The sequence below is a fragment of the Rousettus aegyptiacus genome, unplaced genomic scaffold (assembly GCF_014176215.1).
Source record: "Rousettus aegyptiacus isolate mRouAeg1 unplaced genomic scaffold, mRouAeg1.p scaffold_m13_p_7, whole genome shotgun sequence".
Classification (NCBI taxonomy): domain Eukaryota; kingdom Metazoa; phylum Chordata; class Mammalia; order Chiroptera; family Pteropodidae; genus Rousettus; species Rousettus aegyptiacus.
In genome coordinates this window covers 111915590-111933764 of record NW_023416310.1, presented here as the reverse complement: position 1 = coordinate 111933764, position 18175 = coordinate 111915590, and the positions used below count along the sequence as shown (strand labels likewise).

The 18175-nt window shown below is 45.1% G+C and overlaps 1 protein-coding gene across 1 annotated transcript in view; it reads right to left on the bottom strand.

Moving 5' to 3' along the window:
- LOC107500352 (40S ribosomal protein S12-like) overlaps positions 1-2255 on the bottom strand; it is a 39501-nt gene extending 37246 nt beyond the window's left edge. Inside the window, 2 exon segments of the mRNA XM_036225082.1 lie at positions 1883-1982; positions 1984-2255. Coding sequence (XP_036080975.1) covers positions 1883-1982; positions 1984-2255 — 372 coding nt within the window.
- Positions 2256-18175: the final 15920 nt, after the last annotated feature.

The window sequence follows — 18175 nt, the reverse complement described above, 5'->3', positions numbered from 1 at the left end:
AAGCAATCAAGTGTCTGGACCTGTGAGTGGCTCCTTATGTCTTTACCAGCCGAATCAGTCAAGCCTGTTTTCACACCATACACATTCAAAAGAGAACTGCTATATGCTGTGCAGTGTGGGTGGGTATATTACTGAGGGACATGATGAGCATTTAGTAGGTAGGACCAGGGCCTGTCTCAAAAATCATTCCTCTTAGAATGCACATGCTACGTCAGGAATACTGGGTGGAGAAGGAAAACGGCATGGTGGGGGCAGGCAAAGCTAATTTGCTAGGGCTGCCATAACAAAGTACCTCAGCCTGGGTGGCTGAAACAACACAAGTTGTTTGTTTGCAGTCCTAGAGGCTGGAAGTCTGAAGTCAAGGTATTGGCAGGGCTGCTTTCTCCTGAGGACTGTGGACAGGCTGCTTCCACCCTATGTCCTCAAACTGTCATCCTTGTGTTTGTGTTCTAATCTTGTCTCCTTACAAGGACACCAGCCACACTGGACCAGGCTACCCTAGTGACTTCATCTTCCTCTAATCACCTCTTAAAGGCCTTATCTCCTTATACAGCCACAGTCTGTGGTCCTGAGGATTAGGACTTCAACATGTGGATTTTGGGGGGACATAGTTCAGTCCATAACACAGGAGGAGGTGTTGCTAAAAAATTATATGGTCAAAAAGTTAGGTGGGACACAGAGCTACTACAGTTCATTCTTTTGTTTTACCCCAAAGCACTGGGGCCACCTGCCCCAGGGCTGATAAAAACTATGCTGCTGTGTGTGAGCTCAGAGCTAGATACAGTCCCTGTTACCACAGCTCCACCCTGTCCCACTGCCCCGGGCCCCTACTGATCTCAGAAGCTGCTGGACAGGTCTGTATCAGCTGTCTATGTTAGTGATCCCTTGGCCTTCCACTAATAGCATTTTAACAGGCACACACAGGAGTGTGTAGACTTCTGCAAATCATGATGAGTTTGTGGGTGCTGGGAATTCCCAGGAAGGCAGGGAGGCTGGTCTGTCATGGATGGGGCCTGACACTGCCAAAGTACCTCAGTTGGGAGGAATGCTTGGCAGCCAATGCTTGGCAGTGAGGGTGGTATGGAAGCAGAGTGAGGCAGTGCGGGAGCAGACAGGGATAGCAAATTCCCGTAAGCCAGTGGGTCTCCTGGAATGTGAACAGAGAACTGCCTCCCCCTTGCTCCCCTCCCCCACCACTGGCCCTGATTTCTCTGCTTTCTGAAGTTTGGGGGTATGATGGAGAGAACACCTGGAACTTTAGAGCGAGGGCACTCTTTCTGTAAGAGTATGCTGACACCGGAGGCTGCAGTCAGGCCTGGAGCCCTGACAACCCTCCTCTGGCACGTGGGGCCTGGTCCTGAAGCAGAGGAGGAGGAGCTCATTGGATCACTCACCAAACCTCCTCTGCGGGGTCAACACTCCTGAGCACTTGAGCATGTGAGCCATGAATAAGTCCTGGGACCAATGGCATTAGTGTCTACATGGAAAGAGACATAAACCAGGACAGGCTCACGCACGCCCAGGGCAGGTGCGCATACCCATAGCAGGTGCACAGATGTGGGGACACGGAGGAGAGCCCTCTCTTCAACTGCGTCTCTAAAATATTTTAATATCTGAATAGACTGACTTTCTCTCTTTACTCTTTTAAGAAATTTCTGGCTTTTCTCACATAATTCTGTTCCCTTCCTCTCTTCTGCCCCTCCATAAACCTCTAAAAGCATGAATTATGTGTATTAACTGGAAAAGAGTGACAGGTTCAGGACACCGAGTCTCGTCACCCAAGGACATGTTTCATGTTGTCTTTGGTGTCCCCTAAATACCTCTTATAATTATTATTATGCTTTTGAAAAACCAAAGCCAAGTTTGTTTGTTTATTTCTTACATTGAAGTACTCCTTGATGACATCCTTGGCCTGAGATTCTTTGCCATAGTCCTCAACCACCACACAACTGCAACCAACCACTTTCCAGGGTTTTCCCTCTGTCAGTTTTACAGAGGCCGACCCGTTTCTCTAGTTTCTTGTTGTCATCAACCTTAATTAGGTTGATTTGGTGTTCAGCACAAAGGGCCTCCACCAACTCGACATCACAGTTGGGTGCAAACACATACAGATGGACCTGGTACTTGTCTAAGGCTTTGGCAGCTTCACGTATTCCACATGCTAGGCCATCGTGGATGAGGGAGGTCTTCAGCATCTCTTTTAAGGCAGTATTAATGTCTATTACACCTCCAGCAGCGATGCCTTCCTTGGCCATGGTGGTGGGTTACGAGTGGAGCTGAATCCTGAAAACACCCAAGCCTCACCTTGGCACTACTCCACGGCAGTAGGGAAAGAGACCCCATCAAGTACCTCTTTAAAAAAGTCTCTTCATGTTGTTCTTGCACATTTTTTGTTTAGTTAAATCTATTTGGTATTCATTTTTCTCGCTGTTGTAAATATATATATATATTTTTACTTTTAATTTCTGTTTATTTACAAAATGTATTGATTTCTGCATATCCATTTTGTGTTGTGTTCAGCCACCATTTTTAAACATTTCTGAATTAATTCTCTTGTAAGGAGATTAGATTTCCAAAGTAAACAATCACATGATTTGGAAAGAATGACAGACAATCTCATATCCTTGTTTCAGTTTTCTTCTCATTTCTGTCTCTTACCTGATCGTGTGGGTTGCTACCTCTGGAACAGACTAAATAATAATCCTGGACAGACTTATTTCCACCTTTAATCGAGACACCTTCAGTATTTTTTCATTCAGCATGATGCTGACTTTTGGGCGTTGTATTAGTTTCCTAGGGGTGCCATGTCAAACTGCCACAAACTGGGTGGCTTAAAACAATTGAAATTCATTGTCTTACTTTTCTGGAGGCGAGGTGATATAAATCCATGTGTCAACCAGGCCATGCTCTCCCAAACCTATAGGGGAGAATCCTTTCTTGTCTCTTCTAGCCTCTGTGTTTGCTGGCAACACTTGGGATTCCTTCATCTACAGGTGCCTTACTACGGTCTCTGCCTTAGCCAGTGGCCCCATAGCTATCTATGTATGTCAGTGTCGTTACATTGCCTTCTCTCTTTTTGTAAGCAGAGTCATCAGTCACATTGGATTAAGGGTCCACCCTATTCAAGCATGACTTCATTTTAGCCAATTACATCTGCAATGACCCTGTTTCCAAAGTCATATGCTGAGGACTTGGGGGTGAGGACCCCAGCACATCAGTCCCACCCAGGATAGGCATCTTTATCATAACATTATGCAAGTGAGCATGTGACTATTACTGTAAAGACTATTTACAAATCAACAATAGATAAATATTTTGAAAAAGTCAATAAGGATGTTGAATTAAGTGTATCATTAGTCTTTTTGGAAGTGATTGTTTTTATGCTTTCATCCTATTAATGTAGCGAATGATAGTAACCTATTTCTTTCCCCCAGTGTCATTGGAATATAATTGCCACACAGCACTCTATAAGTTTAAGGTAAACAGCATATATTGTGAAATGATCGCCACAATAAGATTACTTAACATCCATACCTCATATACGTACAAAAAAGAAAAAAACTGTTTTTTCTTCATGATGAGAACTTTTAGGGTTTACTCTCTTAGCAGCTTTCAAATACACTACAGAGCAGTGTCGACTGCAGCCACTGTGTTGCACACCACGTCCCCAAAGCTTACTTATCTCACGACTGGAGATGTGATCACCTTCCTGCTGTCCCCTCCACACCCTGGCAACCATAAATTTAATCTCTTTTTTATAATGAGTCTTAAAAAATTCCGCATATAAGTGAGATCATACAGTATTTGTCTTTTTCTGACTGACTTATCTCACTTAGTATAATGCCCTTAAGTTCCATCCATGTTTTCACAAATACCAGGATTTCCTGTTTTTTTCATGGTTGAGAAATATTTCATTATATGTACGTACCACATCTTTATCCACTCATCCATCAATGGGCACTTAGGCTGTTTCCATGTCTTGGCTACCGCAATAATGCTGCAGTGAACATGTGAGTACAGAATCTCTTTGAAATAGTTTGTTTCCTCTGGGTATATTCCCAGAAGTGGAATTCCTAGATCACACAGTAGTTTTATTTTTAATTTTTTGAGGAAGCTCCATAATGTTTTCCATCGTGGCTGCACCAGTTTACCATCCCATCAGCAGTGCACAAGTGTAAGCAATCTCTTAACACTGGAACACCTCCACAGACTGGAGTTAGCTGGCGTCTCACCCACTCACTTCGCCCCCAACCTTAGTCTTTTTATGTTACACAGGTCTGGGTGTTTGTGTGTGTTTAGCAGTTTGCATCTATACTCAGTGCATCTGGATTAAACCTAGAGCAAAGAGTCCCTTCCTGTGTCATGGGGTGGAGGGTGCAGATGAGGGACTGTGGAGCCCAAAGGTGCTGAGCACTGGGGAGAGACAGCAGGAGGCTAGTCAGAGACTGGCTCTGTGGATCTGTAACTGTCTGAGGACAAATCAATCAACCAGCGCATGCCAACTGTAACAGTGCAGATATAAAAGTAAAATTGCCCCTGAGCTTGGGGCTCAGATCTTCAGAGTGCAGACCCCGAGGCCAGAGAGCCGGGATTCCTAGACTCTTGGGTCCGTCTTCCAAGAAGAGGGGGGCTGGCTGCCACACCCACAGCCGCCAGCCAGAGCAGCTTCACCCCAGTGCCTGTGGGAGTGGGGACAGGGCTCACATTCCTTCTGGAAACATGAAGACCCCTAGGAAAGGGAGTTGGGCCCCAGACTCGCGGGAGTCAGATTTCAGGGTAGACTGCTCTTGCCACCAAATGACTTTTTTCTTCACAAAAGTTCAAAATATGAAAGACTCACTCCCACCCGGACCCCCGCCCAGCCTTGCCCCATTTTTCCCACGCCCCCTGCGAGATCTCCATCAGCGGTCACCCAGAAAACGTCAACATTCTCCAGGCCCCCGTCCTTAGCCTCTCTACTGCGACACCAAAGCCTGGGGCCTCCCTTCGGTGACCCCGGTCCTCCATCCTTGCGCCTGTCTGCGCTCTCCTCCCCTGCTTTTCTTCCTCTCCAGGCAGCTTCTGCGGGCCAGAACAGGAGCTGGTCGCCATTAACATGCACGACCAGCAGAGGGCGGAGGAGAGCAGCGGAGTCAAGTGACCACCCCTACCTAGGCTTTCGAGGGGCGACGCGGTCAGCTTTGGCCACACACCAAGGAGCGGGCGGGGCCAGGTAGCCTCGTTGCTAGGAGCTCGGGCGGAGTGCAGAAAGAGGCCAGATGCAGGTGCGGAGATCCCCACCTCCATATGCAGCTGGAGCCCGGTTTCTGGAAAGGAGAAGTGCCCAGAGTGTAGACAGGAAAAGTGTTGTGACAGCAGTTCCAGGTCACTTCCATTTTTTTCCTTTCCGTTTTCTTTTGGTTTGAGAATCCCAGTACATTAAAAAAAAAAAAAATGACAAGCAGGATTACAAAACTGTGGTATGTTTTAAATATTTGCTTTGAATAAACCTCCGTTTACAGAAAACTCAAAGTCCAGTGCAATGAATTTATTTCAATGTACACACACACACACACACACACACACACAAGACAGTGATGGAGATATCCAAATAGATGCAAAATTGAAAATTTTTGCTTCCTCCCCCTCCCCCTTTTATTTATTTCTTTATTTTTCAGGACAGTGACCTCACTCAGGGACTCAGCTGAAGGTATGATACCACAGGGAGACTGAGCAAGACTGAGACAGTGCAAGGCGGCCCTGGCACAGGACTGCTGCAGTGGAGGCCGTGCGGCCAGGGAGCGAGGTCCTTCAAGCCCAGCGCAGTGAAGACATCAATTTGCAGCTCATAAGGAGAATGGGGGAATCGCGGAGCTGGCTGGTTCTTGGGAGCAGACCTCTATCTTTAGTGAGCCAAACAGACAGCCTTCGGGGTCCACATGTTTCCTGCCTGCTGGCCAGGCGGACCCACAGCGTGCCCTCTGGGCTGGAGGGACGGGAATGCCAGGGTGGTGTCCCTCTCGGTGAGCAGCCCTCAGCCCCCAGCCCCACTGAGAGAGGGGGCAGAGCAGGAGAAGCGCTGGTGGTGGCGGAGGGTTCGCACCTTTCCTGCGCCGATTGAGTAAATGTATTTTCGTTTGCTTCTACCTTTAGGACAGGTTCCAGAAATTTTAAATGGTTGTTATTTTTACCAGTTGTGGTAAAAATAATGCGAGGTAATGGTTCCGTCGTCTCCCCCCTCCTCGCCCCTCAGAAGTGGAACTCTTACGTAAGAGCTTTCTAGAAAAAGAGGCTGACTTGGTGACTTCCGCGCTGGGGGTGAACTACTTGGTTAGATACCCGCCCCTCCCCAGGAATACGGGAAACGAAGTCCAAACAAGCACTTTGCCATCTCGCTGGTCTCCTATGTGGTTTTTAGAATCCTGTGCGTAAATTAACTTTGAAAAAAGTTAATTTTTAAAATGTGAAAACAAATTCAGGGCCCCACGTCGTTTGACAATATCGCCTCTTCATTACGAGATAGAATTAAGTTGGTACTCTCGCAAGTTTTCTTTTTCTCTTCCAAAAAGCAGGCACAATATTTTTCCTTATCTGTTTAGAAATGTTCTTTTTGTCCATCTGCCGGAGTGGGTGTTGGAGCGCACATGACTCCGAAGACGCGCTTCAGGGTTTGGATGGAGCGATGCTGAGATTTTGCTCGAAAGTCTGCGGGCACCTGTATCGCTAGTCCTCATAAGCACCTTGTCCGCTTATGGTTGGCCATCGCGTTACGTTTCCGTCTTTGAAAGCTGTGCCCGGGATTGCTCCTCGGAGTGAGTTTCCCGGGAGCTGAGTGAGCCTTTCCAATGGGTACGTCCAGACGTTCCTTATTCTAAGAGGTTCACTCTGTCCTTTTCCCTTTTCCCTACAGTGCTTCCTTTCGTCTCCAGGAACGCAGACAACATGGGGTTGAATCTCGTCTTCTGCTTTCTTCCCTTGACTTTAAAATTCTCTTAAACGTTTGTCCTTCACTCTTTCTTTTTCTCAGTTTTTCTGGCTCCCTGAAGAGGTTACATTCCATGACAAATGATTTAGCAGATTCTACTTTTTGTTTTTCTTTTTGCTGCTCTTCATTCTTGAGGCTTTCTCTTTTTGTTTGACCGGAGTCTGTCAGCGCCTCGTTTCATCTCCTTTCTTCCGCATCGCCCTCACTGTCGAGCCCTTTATGCCCCTTCCAGACTCTTATTTGTGATAAATTCCACTTTCTGAAAGTTGTTTGACTTCACGGAGAATGACTGGATCTTAATCACATTGGTTTTCTATGGCTACCATAACAAATTGCCACAAATTTATTGGCTTTAGAAAAAAAAGGGGAGGAGGATTGATTATCTCATAGGTCCGCAGATCTGAAGTGGAATTCTGGACAGGCAAGAATAAACTCGTCCTGTCCTGTGGATAGGCGTGTTCCTTCCTGCAGCCTGCAGGGGGTGATCTGCTTCCTCTCCTTTCTTAGCCTCCAGAGACCTCCTTCATTGTCCTTGTTATGTCCAAGCACTTGGAACTCTTCTTCCACTTAGGAGAGTCCCTGAGGTTCCATTAGTCCCATCTGGGTGGTCCAGGCTCCTCTTTCTATTTTACAGTCGACTGAAAAGCAAATTTTTTCCACCTGCTGTCTGAATTCCCTAGGTCACAATGTAACCTAGTGTATTCAGGGTCTGGGGATCCATGTGTGGACATGCTGGGGACCAGCTGTATGGGCACACTAAATGCCACCTGCTGTGCAGCCTGCTACGTAGTCCAGGGCTCTTCTCTTTGTTTGCCAGGTGCCTTTTCTCCTTTTATTTTTCCTTTCTGCATTGTTTTTACATACTTTTCAAGTTTTTTTTTTTTTTTTTTTTTTTAAAAAAAAACAGATCACTTTTCTTTGCAACAGCGGAGCTCTTCCTGGAGTAGTCCCCAGGGTCCTGTAGATACAGTTCAGGGGCTTGGTGAACCTGAATGGGAGAAATCTTAACCTTGATTTTCTCTAATGAATGCAGCCAGGCCAGCCCAGCAGCATCTCTAGATCCTATACATTTGTCACTAGTAGAAATTAGAGATATGTCCGTGGCACTTCATGGCTGTCAAAGACATGCTGAAATATCAGTTACCCTCATCACTAGTTCCAAATTATAACTGTCATTAGGCCCACTGCTAGATCTCATTAATCGATGCATAAATATCACAAACTTTAAAAATATTTTGATAGTTGCATTAAAATACAAGGCTGACTTTTTTAGCTCATGTGTTTTAATTTTTGCATTTGAAAACATTGTTCTAAGAAGGGGTCCATCCATGACCTCAGGACCCCACATGGGTCCAGTCTTCCCACTTTCTGTCTGGTTCTCACTTCTCCTCTCTGCTGGGTGTGGTCTCTTCTCCAATAACAGGAAGTCCCCTTGACTCCTATCAAAACTGCGCCTGTCTCAGGTTTCGGTGGTTAGCTAGGACTGTCCTGGCTGATCAGCCTCAGCATGGGTCTGACGCAGCACAGGGTAGATTTCCCCCAGTCAAGGGAGATCAAGCCCTACACTGAGAAAAGAGAGTCCTTTGGCAGAGAGTAGAAAAAGAATTCAACACACACACACCAAAGTTAGAGTCCAAAGGAATGTTTATTGGAGAAGGGGTAACACCCCCTCACAGAGCATGGTCTCCTCTCAGAGGCAGAAGGTATTCAGGGAATTCAGTTTATATGTCATTCCTTAGTTCCCATTTCCTTTGATATGGACAAACAGTGAGGAATGGGAAGAGTATGTAGCCTGAAAGTTCTGCTGGCATTTCCCAGCCTTCGATCCATAGGTTTTAGCCACATGGAATGAATGATTTTATTTGTGTAGTGCTCCACTTTGTAACAGTGTAAAAGTGCATTTCAATAACATCTTCCTTGTTCACATCTCCCCTTTTTACTCTGGCTGTTACTACTTTAGAAAATATGTTGTTATGGTTATTAGTATCAATTCCTCAGTAAGCCAGCCCCAAGGACAGGGCAGAGAGTGATATCTCCAGGCACCAGCTGCCTAGGAGAAAAGAGCTCCCAGGGCTCCCAAGAACAATAAAACAATATTGCTGCCAGAGTATAGGTAACAAAACTAAAACCGCCAATATCTGCTTCTGTACACCTGCTTGCTTGCTGGCGGGGGGTTTGGGGGCTTTTCAAGCTATCCCCTCTGGAAGCCCTGGGGCTGATTCTCTAGTGGGGAGAGTCAGTCACCGGCCGGCTAATAAAGGCTCATAATTAATCTCAGTTGGCTCCGTGGGTCTCAGATTTAAACACACCACAACAACTTGAAGACTGTTTTCTGGTTTCTCCTTCACAGGTGTGGGAAATTGGTTGTCAGCAATCCCAACAGCAATCTTTCTTTGTTCTTCAGGTGTCCTGCTGGCCTGGCTGGAGGGGGCTGATCAGCATATTGCAGTCTCTGAATGTAGCTTGATTAACATTTTAATTCTCTTGCCTCCTCCCTACATTATTTCCTCCTCAGAGATTTAATCCCTTATTCCTAAAGGGATGTTGAGGGATAAAATTCTGTCTTCCATAACTTCTTCAGAGATATGGCTGCCGTCCCTGCCTACAGGGAATAAAAATCTCTGGAAGCCCGTTCTAAGGGCCTTGGAGGTGGAGAACGTGAGGTCTGTCCAGCACATAGAAATGATAGGAAGCCTTGCAGCCTAGAAGATATAAATTTAGCAAAAAGATTGAAAATACAAAAGTCAAAATTAATAGTAAAAGTAATCGACAATAAAGTTACTTTTCATGGCAGGTTGTTAATTCAAGGTAAAGATATCTAGCGAAAGGAAACTGAATCGTTTTGAAGAGAGTAATGGCATAGATACTGGACTAAAAGAATAAATATTTAGAAAAGTTCTGATTTTCTGAACACATGGACTTGTCTAGTTTCCTGAACAAGATCTTAAGATCTACCATGGGTTCACAGGAATAGGTTGCATTTCCTGTTTCATTTTCTGGTTTAACCTGTGAGGACTCATGGGAAACTGGTTTAATTAGAGATAAATGTACCCAGCAGTTTATTCCTTGTAATTGGACAGCAATTGGGGAACTTAAAACCCAGTAGTGCCCTTTCTGTTTGCCTGGAAGGCTGACTTTCAATAGATCTCAGGGAGGGAGCTGCTCTGCTTGTAGGAAACCCTGACACGGAAGCGGGTCATCTATGAATGGTTTAGCCTTAGGTTCCCCACGAATGTGCTTTGTGTGATGGGCAAGGGGGCTGCCTTCTTTTTGGTTACACCCTAGTTTCCTGGAATGAAGTGCTCTCCTTACCGAACCCTGGTGCTGATGTGTGGCAGAGAACTTCATTGCTAGTCCCAGTCTCACAATGGGAAAAGTAAATTATCTTATGTTAGGCTGGCTATTTATTCCCGTCACTGGGTAGTTAGCATTGAAGTAAGGCCCATGGGATGGGTCAGGACAGAGTAGGTAGCTCTAGTATCTAGTAAAAATTCATTGATGCAGGACAGGGCAAATTTCCCTAAGTGACAGGGAGACCAAGACCTGCACTAAGAGAAGAGCATCCTTTGGCGGAGAGAGTGTGGAAAGAATTCAACACACATTCCAAAGTTAGAGTAAAAGGGGAGTTTATTAGAAAAGGAGTGACCCTCCACAGACAGAGTATGGTCTCTTCTCAGAGGCACAGAGAGTGAGAGAGACAGTAAAGGCCCTGAGAGGGACCCTAAGTGTTCAGGGAATTCAGTTTATATACCATTCTTTAGTTCCTATGAGTTATAGTTTAAAATACTTTGTTAACCCATTTCCTTTGATATGGACATACAGTGAGGAAGGGGAAGGGTATTTAGCATGAAAAGGTAAGAATATGTAGAGTGAAAGGTCTGCTGGTAGTTCCCAGCCTTTAATCCTTAGGTTCCTCATGGTTTTAGCCATAGGGAATCACTCTTGGTTCCTGTTTCCCCTTCATAGGTGTGGAGAATGGCTTGTTTGCAGTCCCAGCAGGAATCTTCCTTTGTTCTGCAAGTGTCCTCCTGGCCTGGCTGGGGGGCTGATCAGCATATTGCAGTCTCTGAATGTAGCTTGATTATCATTTTAATTCTCTTGCCTCCTCCCCACATTACCATGTCGAGGGTGACCTGAGTCTCTGCTGACCTGGCACCAAGTGTTATGGGTGGACAATTTTCCAGTAAGCCAGCATTAAGTATTTACTTCTGATACGGTTAACCAGGGTGTGGTAATCTGATCAAGGAGATGCTGTTAACCAGGGTAATCTGATCAAGGGTATGCTAACAGCCAACTGTTAACCAGGGTGTGGTGATCTGCTCAGGGATGTGCTGGTGGCTGATCTCTTCTAACCCTGCGTGGTAGAGAGTCAGTCGCTGGTAGACTAATGGGAGCTCGGGGCTGATTCTCTAGTGGGGAGAGTCAGTCGCCAGCCGGCTAATAAAGGCTCACAATTCATCTCAATTGGCTCCGTGGGTCTTGGATTTGATCGCACCACAACACAAGAACTTGTGCCTCCTTTTTTGGAGGACTGAGCAGGCCTCTCATGAGAGGTTTGCTATGTGGGGCGAGGGCTTATGATGTCCACCCTTCCCTGGCTCCCGAGGACTGGATGGAGACTCGCCCTTCCAGTGCCCTTCCTTCTGTAGTTTGCACATCGATTATGCCCCAGTCCGGACGAAGCCAACCATGGCCTATCAAGGTCAGAGCTCTCTAGGCCCAAAAGGTTTTTATTGCCTTAGGGTCACCTTGAGATGGTCCCTTTATAAAGGCAGCTAAAATTTATGCCTTTTTGTACTCTGCTTCCTTCTCTGCCTGGTTCCAGTTATTGGACATCTTAAAGACCTTAGGCACCAAGGCAGCCTGCCTTGGCCCAGGCCTCAACTTTTGCAGCTTCCTTTTGAATATTGGGCACAGCCCGAGTTATGACATGCATAGCCAGGCATGTCTGGCCCTCAGACTCGAGGCCAATGTTAGTATATTCTCTGAGAGGCTCAGAAAACTGGTTAAGATAACATAAAACACAGAAAATTATTTTAATGAAGCACGGAATTCTTTTTTTTTTTGAATTTTGTTTTATTATTCTTTTCACTATGCTATTAACCTATTTCCAACTGAAGAGAAAAAGACTATTATCATCCAACTTGTTTAATGTTACCTACAGAATATGTATGTAGCTGTATTTTACATTCGAAAACACAATTCCCAGTATTCACATAACAACTGTTCCATGCAGGAATCACAGCAGTTAACATTAAAGTACAACATTATTTTCAGATCAACCATGCACTGTTATGGGTGGAAAGTTTAACAGTAAACCATCATAAAGGATTTACTCTGTTTCTGTAATCTGCTTACTTGTTTGATGTTAACCAGGGTGTGGTAATCTGCTCAAAGATATGCTAACGGCCAACTTCTGTTTCTGTAATTTGCTTGCTTGATTGATGTTAACCAAATCTGCTAAAGGTCAACTTCTGCTTCTATAATCTGCTTACTTATTCTAGGCTATATAAACTGCCTCTAATTGAAGGTCGGGGCTGATCTCCTCTAATCCTGCGTGGTAGAGAGTCCCTCGCGAGCCTGCTAATAAAGGCTCACAATTCATCTCAATTGGGTCTTGGATTTGATCGCACCACAACAGTACCTTTAAGTTAGAGCATTCATGGAACATTGCCTCTTAATCCTTAAATTTGCAGTTAAAGATGTTTTCAGAAATAAGTATTATGAAACTTCTAAGAGGCTAAAATTAGTTCATAAGGTAAATAGCTATGAACCTGGACAGAAGCCTCCTTAGTTTCTTGTCTTCTAGAAACAGCTTCACAAATCACTTGGAAAATCAGCCTAGAGGCACACATAATAAACTGCATTTCCCATCTATTCTTGAAGTCAATCTTTCTCAAGAAATGATCAAACAGCACCTGTCGTTGAAGACAGCAAGGTGACCCTGCCTGACCATTTCCTGCTCGAATGAGTTAGTTCCTGACGGCACCTTCTCCCAATCCCAGAACTCTCTGGCTGATGCAGCAGTATAAAAGCATGCTTAAACAATTAGGCTGGTTTCCTTACAATTTGGCAGCCAATCAATGTTCTCCTTCCTTATATGGAACATCTATAGCTGTGTAGGAATGCGGAAGTGCAAGATTGTATAAAACTGTCCGCCATGTTACAATCAGAGCTCAGCCTTTGGATAAGAATCCGCTGAGCCAGTACCGCCATCAATAAATGGCGCTTCCTGCTTACATGCCTCGGTATTCCATCTCTCTGTTTGAGAATCCTGCAACGTGGGTAGAATACAGATAGAAACCAATGGGAATCCCACAGGAACCAGAGAATAAAAGGTTGCACATGCTGCCTCTTAGTGAACCTTCAATGCCAGCTAGGAAGGGAGCTTCCAAAACAACGTTATTTGTGACTCTAGAGAAGACTACGGCCCAAGGGACTGCACTGGTTTCAGGTGAGGTGCAATGAGTCAGTGAGCGTGGTGTAGCAGTTCCACATTGGAACCTGGTGCCCCTCTCGGGAGGGGTCTGCCATCACCAAAGGTCCCCAAGATGGCTTGCCTGATAGCGGCATCCCCGCTGAGCAGTGGGCGATGACCCCTTCACCACTTGTATGTCCTACTCCATTGAAGTCATAAAAGAAGCTTCATGAGTCGTCTTAGTGCCATCGCAGAAGTGACCCTCATGAAGCTTTACATAGCTGCAGAAACATTGCCACGGCCAAGCAGCCCTCCTTGTTTTTCCACTCTTTTTAGCAACATCAGTAACTGACCAGTAGTCTAAGAAACATTAAAATACAACTCTAATTTTGTATTAGCTTACTTTTTTAAATGTTCGGTCTTGTTTAGCTTAATTACATAACATTTCCTTTCAGGATTTCTCTTCACAAACTTTCTACAACTTTCCTGATTCCCTCAGTTTGCCTCTTCTCATTCAGACATAACAAACTTTAGGACAAAAATCTTTCCTTCAATTTCCTTCAAAATATGTCTTCATACTTGATATCTTCAGTTACCAAAAATATACATATTCTTTTCCATCATAATTAGAATTCTTAACTTAACCACCATATTACATATAACACTGACAAATACAGATCAGAGGTCATGCACATACACATATTTCTCCATCATCAGTATTTGTAACTTCCCTGAGGGTGCATATCTAGTTTCCTCAGGAAGCAATGAAATAGATGGGGTCCCTGGAGAACTTGGTCCCCCCTCAGCTTGTGAGGGTGAAGGGGGAGGAGAAAATTCCTTTGTTTGAGATCTCCAAGAAGGCATTTCTATCATTGGGCCATCTAATAAATCTAGGTCTTGGTAAAGGAGCACGGAAACTTGTAGTAGGAGACTTCTTCCCACTTTTCTTGATTCTTGCAAAGATCTAGTTTAGCAAAACATTTATGGGTCAAACTTCTTGGTCCCCAGGCTTCATTGTGGCCAGATGGAATTGCAGAAAAATATAAGTTTTTTCCTTTAGAGATTGTCTAATACGAATTGGTTTCAGTTATTTAAGATCCATCCCAATGGAGAGTACTTTGGGCTGCTTGGTCCCCTCCCTTCATTAGTGTAGAGAGGAGGCAGGGACCCTACAGGTCCTGCTGGGAGGAATTTCTGCTGCATATTTCACTGACAGCTGGGCCTTTGGGCTATGGTTCCTGCCTTCCCCTCTGGGGCAAGGTGGAACGTACCCCTACCACTGGGGAGGAAGGAGGAAAAATATTCTTCCCTTATTGGGAATTGAACCTGGGTATCTTGGGTAAAAAGCAATAAAACTGAATCCCTAATATACCAGGGAACACAAATCCTAGCTGTACCTGAATCTGAAAGCGTGTTACTCACCTCAAGAGGGAAGTATGTGCACTTGGTGGCGTGGCACTACCTAAAAAGTGAAAGGGATGGGGACAGCAGTACGGGTCTGGGCCTGTCACCGTCAAAAGGGATGAATGAAGTAGGGGTATGGGCCCACTACTGCTACAAGCATGCACAGTATTTCACCCGTGGCTCTAACAAGGGAAATGCAGGCGGGGGTCCTGTCGTCTCCCCTGCCCCTCCCTGCTAGAGTGGGATGGCTGTGCGGGTCTGCGCCTGCTGCATCCCCGACTGTGCATAGGGATTTACCTGCAACTCCAAGGGAGAGTGAGACACACAGAAATTCAGGGATAGCAACAAAAGTTTAGCTTTGGGGGGGAAAAAGACCTGGGAGTCCCACACAATAGGGGATGCAGGCCAGGAAGCCCAATGCAATGTGGGCTGCCCGGCCTGGTGCTCAGCTCTGAGCTATTTGGGGTCACTCTGAGATTGCTCTGCTCTGGCATCCCGGAGCCAATTCAGAAATAAGGACAGGATAGGGGACAAGTTAATAGAGTTCAAAGGAGCTGCTACCATGACCCCGCCTCTTCTCCACTAGAGTTCCTGCTGGAGGGGAGAGGGAATGAAGGAAAGGCTAAGGGCCAGGGTCGGGGAGTAAGCCTGGGCAAGCTTTCGCAGCCCACTGCTTCCCCAGCTGCGAGCCCCCAACGAAAATGAAAGCAAGGGGCCAAGAGGAAAGAACAGAGAATTCTCATGGGGGCTAACTCATCCTGTTGTCGCCAAAAGGTACTGTGCAGTCTTTTAATTTGGAGTTCTGGCGGGGGTTCCTCAGTAGGTATTCTCTGCAATTTTGATGGTGAAACCGAGTCAAGGAAGTTAGAGGAAGAAAAGTAGGAAAAGTAGACAGGACTGGTGGACTCCTGCTCTATTAGAGAACAAGGCCAACTGATATGCACAGCACAGGGAAATGAATCCCAGCCACTCTCAAATGAGAGGGGCCATTGTGAACTTAGGTGGGGTGAGTTTATGTCCTTTGATCCCTTTGTGGTCTCCAGAAAAGATGATACAGGACAGGGCAAATTTCCCCGAGTTGGGAGAGACCAAGCACTGTACTGAGAGAAGAATAGAGTTCTTTGGCAGAGAATGTGGAAAGAATTCAAAACACATGCCAAAGTTGGAGTCAAAAAAAAAGTTTATTGGAGAAAGGGTAACACCCCACAGACAGAGTATGGTCCCCTCTCAGAAGAAGAGGGTGAGAGGGACTAAGAGAGAAAAACACTGAGGACAGTGAGAGTAAGAGGGATGTAGAGAAAGATAATGAGCACGAGTGTCATTCTTTAGTTCCTGTGAGTTACAACTTAAAACACTTTGTTTACCCATTTCCTCTGATATGGACATATAGTGAGGAAAGCTAAGAATACATAGCATAAAAGGCCTGCTGCCAGTTCCCGGCCTGCAATCCATAGGTTCCCCATGGTTTTAGCCATAAGGAATGAATGATTTTGTGTAGTGCTCCACTTAAAGACTGTTTTCCTGTTTCCCTTTCAAGGTGTGGGGAATGGGTTGTCAGCAATTCCAGTAGAAATCTTCCTTTGTTCTGTAGGTGGCCTGGCTGCAGGGCTGGTCAGCATGTTGCAGGCTACGAATGTAGTTGACTAAACATTTAGTTCTCTTGTCCCCTCCTTCATTAGGTCTGTTCCAGTCTCTTCCAAACTAGTGACAAATACCACTCTTGAAAACGTTTGTCCGTCATTCATCTGAATGTGCTGCCTTGACTGGGGTCCCCAAGGAGCAAAGATGTTTGGCGGTTTTCCCATATACAGGACCTTGTGGGGTCAAGGCAGCAAGGCTCAGCAGCTGATTCCTGTGTATGTCCCCTGCTCTATAAATCCCTGGCTTTCTTATCTCCTTCAGAGGCTGTCCCTCAGTATGTCCCTCATTGCCCAGGTCCCGGTCAGAAGACCTTGGGACCCTCTCATAACTGGTGACTTTATAGACTTTTCTCTGTTTCTCTTTCTTGTTTTCTTTGTTGATTTCAGATATGACACTGGTGGGAATTTCTCCTTGTCCTCTTCAACGAATTTCTTTGTAGATTTTTTCATAACTTTGTAACAGTTGCTGAAATTCTTTACAACAAAGAGACAACAGAATCCACACAAAGCAGAATAGCCTTTTTTCTCCACACTGTAACCTCTTTTAGGGGTGATCTCAGAGACAAAAATGGGGCATATGTCTCTTTTCCAGTCTTTTATTTGAGCTTATATAAAGTATTCAATCCATTGCTATTTAAACAGGTGCACCTATTAAAGTGAACATCATTTACGAGTGTTAGAAGTGTCATTGATGCCATAGCTCTTCTTTGCTAAGCTATCCTGGGCTAAATGGGAGATAGAAAATGAGGGGTAGAAATCTATAAAATAACTGATTTTCATTTTTTTATTGTGGTAAATACATGTCACGTGAAATGCACCATTGTAGCACTTCTGAGTGTGTGCAGCTCAGCCATGTGGTCCTGCACCTCTAGGACACTCATCTTGCAAAACCGATATCTGTCTCCATGAGATAGCACCCTCCACCCCCCATCACTGTCCCAGTTCTGTGTTTCACTCCTACAGAAGCCTCCAGGTCTAGGATCACATAGCACTTGTCCTTCTGTGATTGGCTTACTTCACTTAGTGTGAGGTCCTCGTGCTTTATGTTGTAACGTGTGAGAATTTCCCTCCTTTTTAAGGCTGGGTGATATTCCATGCTATTCAGGTCATTTTGGGGACGCGTGCATTGCTCCTACCTTCTGGCTATTGAAAAAAATGCTTCTACAGACACGGGGATATTAAATGAATTGTTTTGTTGTTTCTATATATAATCAAATTTTACCAAATATTCCTTCCTTGAAATGTTTCTTTATTAAAAGATGGGCTTCTGGTACAGCATGAGTAAGTTCTGAGTACTGTGCAGGACGGAGACTGTAGTTAACACCGCATCGCACATTTAGAGTTCATTCAGAGTCATCATAAATGTTCTTGCCACACACACACACTATTGGTGAATGTAGCAGATGATCACATGGTGCACCTTAAATTACACAATGTTATTTGCCAATTATATCTCAGTAAACCTGGAGGGGAAATAATAGGACTGGGAGTCAGGTGTTGGGAGTTGAAAATTTTACGGTTTCTGGCAGGCAGTATAAATGAGAGATGTGGACTGTCCCTAGAGGCGCAGGGAGTGGCCAGGACACAGAAGTTGACCAGTCTGCTCTACTCAGCTGGCCAAGGTCCATGTTGCTAGCAGGAACCATGGTTGAAATGGTTCTAGAATTCTGAGTTTTTAACAGAAATCTGAAATCTATTATATGGAAAATCTCTGATTCTATTTGTTGACAACTATTTTAAAAATGTAAG